Below are 9,317 nucleotides of genomic sequence, written 5' to 3'. Positions count from 1 at the left end.
GGGTCGGTTGTGTCTGTAGCAGCGGTAAGAGCTACCGTGTCAGGGGAAGGAGAACTCTTGCGAGCTCGTGCCGTTTCTTCGAGAATAAGCATGGATCGGGCCTTGTGGAAAGGCGGAAGGGGGTCGCCATGGCGAATCTGGGTGCCGACAGTGTCATATGCATCTGTTAAGCCAGAAATAAGCTGTAGAACCATTTGGTCATTAGTAACAGGACAGTCAACATTGGATAGCTGATCAGAAAGGGATTTGAGATGTTGACAGTAGGAGGAAATGTCAGAGAAGCTTTCAAGCTTAATTTTGGAGAATTCTTGTTGGAGAAATAGGGCACGGGAGTTCTTATTATCTGAGAAAATGTCCTGGAGTTGTTTCCAGGCCTGAGCCGCAGACGAGTCTGCTTTGATTATAGTGTGTAAAAGGTCAATGGAAATAGTACTGTATATCCACTGGAGGACAACAGCGTCAATACGTTTCCAGAGATCAGGGTTTGTGTCTTGAAGGGAGGGAGCGGAAGGTTCGGTGGCTTGGGAAGGAAGAATATGGTCAAGAACCTGAAATGCCGTGGCATGAAGTTTGAACAAGGCAGCCCAGGTGGGGTACTGGCCTTTCTCGATGTCGAGATTGATCTTGATGAAAGTCGAAATGTTGGAGACGGTTAGGGCTGGGTGATGATGCGGACTGTTGGTGTTTTGGTTTGGGTGGGTAGCGGAGTGGCCGGAGTTGGGAGGAGTGGCGGAGCCGCCGGAATTGGGAGGGGTATTTGAGGAATTGTTGGAAGTGGGGCAAGTGGTGGTTGTCATGGCTGCCGGTGAAAAGGTCGGCGGCGCGGGATGGAAGTGGTTCGGTAGAGTGCGAAGAGAAGGAGGAGGAGTTAGGGTTGGAAGAAAATTAGGTCTCTGATACCATAATAGAGTATGAATCACTGAATATCATTGATGTGTGTTTCAGTATAAATACAATGTAGAGTTCACGTTGTAGTGAATGACTAACTAACTAGATACAGTATGATCTTATAACTAAACAATATAATCTTGAGAATATCTATAACTAAACAATATCTAATATCTAATATTAGGATCCACACTTTAGATTACATTATAGTTCAACAGTATTTTTAATATGTATATATATGTGTTTCCTCAGTCCATTATCATGTGTATCTGAAGTGATAAAAATATCAAATCCAGACATAATGAATTCTGTGAGGCTATTTTCATGTGTTCTCTTGCTCATATTCCTGCTTGTAAGTAATGGTAAGCTTCTAACCTATTTTTACTATGTGCATATTAATTAATAATTATAAACGTTATTAATTTTGTTCTTTAAAACATTATGTAGAAATGGGGGTAAAGGTTGCAGAGGCTGGGAAACAATGCTGGTCGAAAAGTGATAAATACAGAGGAAGATGCGATAATGACAGTAATTGTGCTAACGTTTGCATAGGTGAAGAGTTCGAAGGAGGTAAATGCAAAGGAGTTATCCACCGTCACTGCTATTGTTACAAGGACTGTTCATCTTCGCCGGGTCCAGAAACTTACTACTAGATTTGTTTGTGTTTCAAAATAATGTAATAGATTATATAATCTCATAATAATAATAATAACAGTTAATCTTTCCTCCAAACCTTTTTTGAGTTGTTTCCATGCCTGGATTTATTTTTGCTACTTCATTTTCAATTCTTGATCTGTCACTGGTTGCATTGATCCTGTTGAGGATTGCCTCCAGCCAAGCTCTGGAGTTCTGAAATTTATACACTTATAATAAGAAAAACAAACGGCTTTTTTTGGCATTAAGGCATCAGTTGTCCAGATTTTACTAAAACTTCTATGATTAAGGTAAAATGACGTTGTTTTGTGTTAGTGGAGGGGGGATATAGGTAGTAAGGAGTTTAACAAAATATGTAATTGACAATTTGGGATTAGTTAATTGTTAAAGATCATATGATTAACATGTGTCTTTTGTTTAAGAGCTTGTTATAAATAACAGTTAGTAGGAAGAAGTTGTTCACTGTCTTGAGTTTATTCATTAATGAGAAATCAATTCACTTCTTTGTCTTTAATTCCTCTTTTTTCTCTTCATGTTAAATATGTTTTCTTGTTTTCTGTTATGGTATAAGAGCAGCAATCTCTGAAATTTTCGAATTCTGAAGCTTTGAATTGAGAAGGTTTCTTTGATTCTCTACTCGATTCTATAGTTTGTTTCAGGTATTCAATTTCCTTTGTCACGAAACGGCAGTTTTCCAATGAAAATCGAAATGGAAATTTATCAGTTTCTCATTTTTGTTAACTGATATGGTATCTGAGTTAACTGATATGGTATCTGAGCAAATAGTTCCACAAATCCATCTCTTTTGATTTCTCTTCATTCCATCTCTGTTCTTAACAAATTTTTTTGTTGAAATTCTTCCAGCTAAGAAAGTTCTTAGTTGTTTCAATTTTATAGATTGAGTCTTCAATCTATTTCATTCATTTTCTTTCTGATTTAATCTTTGATCTTTAAGATCTTTAGGGCTCTATGCCTACAGAGTTAGAGAACACTCAAAATCCACAGGTGATTCAGAATTTTGCATCTAGCAACCTTAATTTTACGGATTCTTCTCAAAATCAACCGAGTCATTTTTACTTGCATCCTAATGAAAATCCAGATCTTACTCTGGTCTCTCAAGTTCTTGGTGGTAATAATTTTCATTCATAGAGTCGTGAAATGGAAAGAGCCTTAAAGGCTAAAAACAAAATTATTTTTGTCGATGGATCTTTACCTCCACCGCCTTTAGGTGATGATGCTAGAGTAGTCTGGGAACATTGTAACACTATGGTTTTCTCATGGATTTCATCTTTGTCTCCTTCAATTGCTAAGAGTATTATGTGGTTTGACAATAGCAATGATATATGGAAAAATCTTAAGGCACGCTTTTTCTTGGGGAGATGCTTTGAAAATCTAAGAATTACAAGATGAATTTTATTCTTCTGTTCAAGGTTCAAGTTCTGTGACAGAATATTTCACTCGACAGATGTCTGTTTGGGAGGAGCTTATCAATTTTAGGCCATTAGTTGTTTGTTCTTGTGCTCCTTTGTGTTCTTACACTTCTGTATTGCTAAAAGCTAATAATTGGTGTTGATTTTGATTCTAAACTAACAAAGAATAATTACAAACTAACACTAGAAAAAATTCAAAAAACTTTATTTTGAAATCGCCAATTGTCATTTTGAAAATTTTTTATTTTTTAATAAGAGATTCTTATGTTAAAAGTGTAAAATTAAGTGATTTTATATCTGGTTATATTAGTAAAATTATATAAAATTAAATGGTCATAGATGTAAGTACCCATCATTAATTAAGCCTCAAATTATCCAATTCATATAACATTTGTTTAGATTAGTACTTATATGGTTTAGATTAGTTCACAAGTCTACGTACCCATTCAGTCCAAAACCTTATCTGATGGATCAAGGTTGGAAAAGAAAATTGTCATTAGAAATCCCCGATTTAGATCCATTAAAACCCGCATATTTCTAAATGGACTTAGAATTTATAAAAATAATACAGGCTTGCCCGACCCACTCTTTTAATATCAATTATTATATTTATATATTATTTCAGATGAATTTATTTGAATTAAATTATGTATTTAATTTTTAATATGAGTATACTCAAATTAACAACCAGCTTAACTGGAGTTGGATTAGACTTTTTAGATGATAGTTGGTTAACCTCTCGATTTCGACCGAGTCTGATCAATGAACAGATCTACAATAGATGAACATTTAAATTTTCTTTTTTGTACCGAAATAATGATTAAAATAGCACTTGAATTTGGTAGATAATACAAAGGAGTGTTTGGTTCCTACCATTTGTCCTCATGTTTGATTTTTTTACTTTAAAATTAAGAGTTTTAAATGTTTGGTTAGACATCTCTTATTTGCTTTAATAGCTGAAAATTAGCTTTTTATAAAGTAGTTAATCTCTGCTAGCATTATTTTCCAACAACAAACCGTAACAGTAAACAGCAAGTAAACCAAATGGCCTTAAATTTATTTCAAATCAAAGTTTGAGTATTAACCCAACTACGATGATATTTAACAAATTCACCAATATTTTACAAATTTTTAAAAATCCAAACTCATTGTATTTGTATTAGTTTGTTAAATATTGCAAATTAGTTACTAAGTTAATGACTAAGCTTTGAAATTTGTAAAATATTGCTAATGTGGTAACCTCATTCTTCATTCTTACTTGTATGTAAAAGCTCCCTACGGAGGAAACGACTAGTCGTTAGCACTAAACGCAGGTTCCACAACTTAACCCAGTGTAGCCCGTAGAACCACCCAGAATGTTTACGAATCAGAACCGTCCAGAAAAATCAGTCTACCGCTACTCTTCAATAAAACCAACTGAGCAACAAAATCACGGCAGCTAGAGAGCGCAACTCAAAAACAGAAAATTCATATAAGTCGTAAAAGAAAAGATGTTCTTCTTCTTCGCCGGTGGATTAGAGCAGCAAGCCAGTAAGGTCCTAAAATCAGGCGCCGGAAGATGCATAAACTGCGGCTCCATGGCTGATCTAGTTGAATACGATAAGGTTCTGAAGATCTTCTTTGTTCCCGTCTGGAAATGGCCTGGTAAAGATCCTGCTATGTACTGTAACAATTGTAAATTCATGTTTCCTCAATCTTTTTCTCTCCCGCCGCCTTCAAAGACCGATTCAGTTCCGGAGAGCTTGCGGTGTCGTTTTTGTGATCAGGCTGTGGAGTCTCAGTTCAAATTCTGTCCTTTTTGTGGCTCTTCTCTGTAATTGCTCTTTTTGATGTAATATAAGTGATTTCTGAATTCCTCTTTGAGAACAAAATTGGTGAATGTGCCAAAAGAAAATAATATGCCTTGAAAATGTAGAATTTCCATTGATATAATGTTTACTATGATACAACAGAGATTTCCATCTTGACACCAGTTTTCCTCCATCTTGATGGAAAATAATATTTAAATGATCTCAATGTCTCTCCGAGATCAAAAAAAAGAGGGAAAAAAAAGATTGAACTGTACACAAAATTGAATCAAGAAGTGTACAGTTTCTCTTGTCTTTTGCAGAGACATGAATGCAGAAACAGAAACACTCTCTTCACTACCTCCATATTAACAAATGTCCTTCTCGAAGAAATCAAATTCTGAACTGCACATCATTGTTTATTTGCAAACCTGCTCGGCTCCACCGTTGTTAAGTTGAATGAGAGATGTTGATATGCTTGAAAAGCATCCAAACAAGTTAGATTCGTCTTCGTTTTCGTTTTTCGTGTTCAATTTACGTTGATTTGCTGAAAGGTAATCGTTTTTCTCCCCTGTCCACAGCCTCTCTCCATAGCCTGTATCTTATTCCTAGCTTATCGTAAGTAACAGGAAAATTCCACACATTTGCACCATTATTCATCCGCTCTTGTTGCCCAAGCACCAGCCGCAGATCCTCATTTAGTACCTGTTCATACATTCAAGTTAGAATTATTGAGCAGAAAAACATTTTCACAACTCTGGCCAGTAGGCTAACTGGCCCAAACATAAACAAAGCTCCGAGGACTCCAAATTAGTGTAAGCACTATTATAGGAGATGAGAACTATACGGCGTGAATCAGGAGATGGGCATCCGGCCTTGGGAAAGAGAGGCCGAAATCTCCATAGGAACTGACCTCTATGTAAACTATGGCCATCAGAGGCATATGGCCATCAGGGGCTTTGGTGCGTGTCTATGAAGGTCGAGATTTAATACACGTAGACCTTGGGGTGAATCAGGAGATGGGCATCCGGCCTTGGGAAAGAGAGGCGGATATCTTCATAGGACTGACCTCTATGTAAACTATGGCCATCAGTGGCTTTGGTGCGTGTCTATGAAGGTTGAGATTTGTGTGTTGAGATTTAATACACATAGACCTTGGGATGTGGAGCGTGCATCTATGACGGTCGAGATTTAATACACAGAGAGACCTTGGGATGATATTGGGAAGAGGCTTATGAGTATTGGCTTATCTTCATCCATGCACTGGGAAGTAGAAATTAATGGAATGCTTATAGAGGCGAAATCCCTGGTTGGTTGGCCAAAGGCTTGAGAAAGTCTCTACAACGCACAGGGACTTTGGCATAGCCCAAGTCTTTCCCCGTGACACCAAGCTTCACAAGGCCTTGATGCAATGTGGCGAAAAAGTTGAGACTATACTCTTTAAAAAACCATGATACAAAAAAGTGTTCTTTTGAACAAATTAGTTACCTGCTCAGCAAAATGTCTCCATAGATAGTGCATGAAAGGAATATTTTTCAGAATGGGAGCAAAATCCAGTGACATTCTGTATAGTAGCCTAGTCTTTTGTCTAGATGAAGGCAAGCAAACGTGAAGTTGGTGAAGGTGAGTTGCACATTGTCTTGTACTTTTCCCCTCTAACTTTCCAGGCTTTGAGATTCCAATAGTCGATAACACCATACAAGGCGGTCGAAATTCCATATCTATTGGATACGGGTCCCAATATCCTTGGAGCCCAGATGCAGGCGTCAAAAATTTCACCAAACTGAGAATTCAAACCAAATAAAATCAAGCTCAAGTTTTTATCATAACTACCAAATAAAAAGCAAAATCCAGTTTTTACTTCCAAATTTGAAGTGGTTTACAGCATTGAAGTTGAAGAACAAACCTTGGTACAGTCCATCCTTTTGCAAATGTAGATGTATGTGTAAATGGGGCATGAGCAAGATCTAGAAGGTTATCTAAGAGGAGGCCATGTTCCACTGGAAGTTCCATGACAATCTATCATATACGAGTACAAAGCATATATTTAGATGATATTCTTCTTTAATAAGTGATGCAAACATTTAAATAAGTTTCATGATTCACCAAAAGGAAACAAGGTTTTGGTGCATTCAAGATGTACCTCAGCATGGATTTGAAAACCGGGAGGAGGTTGTAATGAAGGGAGCTTTGCTGCAGGAGGGTCACTTCCGGGCCAAACCCATATCATTCCTTCTTGCTCAAAACATGGGACTGACTTTATTTTCACATTAAGTAGTCGCGTAGATGGCATTTTCTCGCACTTTCCATCTGTTGTGTATTCCCACCCTGATATGTATCATTCACCAATTTTTCAATGATTAGTAATCTGTTTATTTTGCCACAATAGATATCTCATATGAAGAAATTTAAACATCCTATTTTCTTTTTGACTGACCATGATAAGGGCATTGGATGCGACCCTCGTTCACTGAACCAAGGTGAAGAGGACATGCTCTATGTGCACAGGTATTCTGGACACACCCTGGCTTCCCATCTTTTCCACGAAAGATAACCCATGGTTCCTCAAAGCACTCAATCGGAATCTAAACACCAAAATTGCATTAAGGACTTGTAAATTGCAAATACCTAAACTTATATCTACTTAAACTGCAAGTATTTGAAAAATCAACTCACCATGGTGTCATCCTTCAGATCAGTGGAGAAAGCAACAGGGTACCAGAAATTCTTAAGGTGAGGATGGTAAGGTTGAACTGGACCTGAAACGTTCAAGCTTTTACGACGTGATCTCCTTTCTACAGTATCCACAGATTGAGTAGAAGTACTAGGAGAAGGGGATGTTTGATCAGATTCTGTTGTGGTTCTATCTTGTAACAGCTTATCATTGACTACAGCTTCCATGTAAGCCAGTTTATCTAAAGCAGTAGAAACCCTTGCTTCAGATATATGAACCTGTTGTAATTCATTTATCAGATAATAGCACATCAAGATGACATTTTCTTTAGAATATGTCGACGAATGCATCCTAATCTAATGAATCTATGAAATAAACAACTGACTAGTGGTGTATCATAAGGTTTATGTGAATTGTTTGAAATCATAGTTAATAACATTTTCTATCTCTTTATGGATGATATGCAGACCTGTTGATGAGCTTCGGCTAATTCCTCTTGCAATTCAGCAAGCTCCTTCTTCACGGTGCCAATAGACTTGAATTCACGAGCTAGAGGATTTAGAACTTCCACAACCTACAGCAACATTTCTCAAGGTCAGAAGTCAAATGCATATGGCTAAAAGCTGAAAAGAGTAACTATAGTATCCAATATCCATAACTCAATTCAACAGAGGCAAGAATTTAATACCTTTTCGTGGAGTAGCATAATGGTAAGAACATCTTGTCGAGCTCGCCAATCGCAATATTGAATATCAAACCTAGCCACTTCTAGTGCTTGATTAACATCCAAAAACTTGCCTTTAAGTTGTGGCATCTTAGACCTGGGATCCTCCACATCAAAAAGGGCACTCCATGTACTCTTCTTATCTACTAGCCCTCCTTCCTCCCCAAATACTGCAAATACACCAAAGCCACCCCTAGCTCCCTGAAAACACACACCGATCACTATCAGTGACTCAACTAAGCATCTCAACTTACTTAAATTCATCAAAAATCTAGAGTTTGGGTAAACTACATTCACGGCTCCTCCTTACTTTCACTATAGCCTCTCAACCTCAAAATTGGACATTATGGCCTAACTTTGCACTTTTAACATAATGGCTCTTTTCACCATTCAAAGTCAAGATGATTAAGGATAATCTCAAAATGGAAAATTCTATGAATTAAAGTTGTTTCTAACCATATTTCCCATCAAACTACTGTTTTAATTTCACAAATTACTATTTTCAGAGTATTCTCTCTAAACAATCATTATATTAGAAAGTGCCAAGTTCAGAGGCTATAGCTTCCGGTTTTGAAGTTCGACCGTACTAAAAGAGTAATTAAGCACACACGAAATCTACAGAACTAACCTAAGAAGTCAATCAGCTCAATTGAACGTTTCTAGAGATTTGATAACTTCATTGGCTAAGCAAAAAAACTACTGGTACCGTATTTTTCAATCAATCAAACAAACAAGTAGATAAGTTGAGAAGATGAGAAACAAAAGAAGCTAACCTTTTTAGTGTTGAACTTAGACGATCTAGAGAAAGAAATGGGGATAGAGAGTGCTGCAGCGGTAGCTACAGAGTTCATAGCGTTTGAAAATGAGTGGGTATCGATCGACGACGAACCGTAGAGAGAGAAAGAGAAGAGAAGAAAAGAAGGGAAATGTAGAGGAAGAGGGATATTTGTTTTTTTCTTGTTACAAGAGGGTTATTCTTATTTGTTGATAAGAAGTTGGTGTTTCGCGCGATCTCAGCTGGCCTTCCATGGGATGCCACGTGGATAAGTGTGGACTCTGTGGCATAAAACGTGGCACCTGCTGCTTCCACAAGTTTGCTGAGAGGGAAAGGATATTTCGCTCATTGGCTGTGATATATCGCTCATTGCCACGTCGGATTC

At 37.3% G+C, this 9,317-nt stretch overlaps 2 protein-coding genes across 2 annotated transcripts; one reads left to right on the top strand and one right to left on the bottom strand.

Annotated features, from left to right (window-relative positions):
• Positions 1-4,357: 4,357 nt before the first annotated feature.
• Positions 4,358-4,939, top strand: LOC136235678 (uncharacterized). The gene has a single exon (XM_066025538.1). The coding sequence runs from the start codon at positions 4,463-4,465 to the stop codon at positions 4,787-4,789; it is 327 nt and encodes a 108-aa protein (XP_065881610.1). The 5' UTR covers positions 4,358-4,462; the 3' UTR covers positions 4,790-4,939.
• LOC136235677 (chlorophyllide a oxygenase, chloroplastic) lies at positions 4,872-9,113 on the bottom strand. Its single transcript, XM_066025537.1, has 9 exons — positions 8,931-9,113; positions 8,122-8,358; positions 7,903-8,007; positions 7,436-7,711; positions 7,197-7,344; positions 6,903-7,087; positions 6,666-6,778; positions 6,248-6,542; positions 4,872-5,464 (listed from the first exon to the last, which is right to left on the bottom strand). Exons 1-9 carry the CDS (start codon positions 9,006-9,008, stop codon positions 5,294-5,296), a joined length of 1,608 nt encoding a protein of 535 aa, XP_065881609.1. The 5' UTR covers positions 9,009-9,113; the 3' UTR covers positions 4,872-5,293.
• Between the last annotated feature and the right edge of the window lie 204 nt (positions 9,114-9,317).

The sequence above is a fragment of the Euphorbia lathyris genome, chromosome 7 (genome assembly GCF_963576675.1).
Source record: "Euphorbia lathyris chromosome 7, ddEupLath1.1, whole genome shotgun sequence".
Classification (NCBI taxonomy): Eukaryota; Viridiplantae; Streptophyta; class Magnoliopsida; order Malpighiales; family Euphorbiaceae; genus Euphorbia; species Euphorbia lathyris.
This window is presented reverse-complemented; position numbering and strand designations above follow the sequence as displayed.

Bases quoted from the DNA above. Each gene is read 5' to 3' on its own strand.
- LOC136235677 (XM_066025537.1), bottom strand. From the start codon at position 9,008: ATGAACTCTGTAGCTACCGCTGCAGCACTCTCTATCCCCATTTCTTTC. The intron at 7,712-7,902 runs GTCTGCATATCA...GAATTACAACAG, and splicing joins TAGCCGAAGCTCATCAACAG to GTTCATATATCTGAAGCAAG. The intron at 5,465-6,247 runs GTAACTAATTTG...ATGTATGAACAG, and splicing joins GGAGACATTTTGCTGAGCAG to GTACTAAATGAGGATCTGCG.
- LOC136235678 (XM_066025538.1), top strand. From the start codon at position 4,463: ATGTTCTTCTTCTTCGCCGGTGGATTAGAGCAGCAAGCCAGTAAGGTC.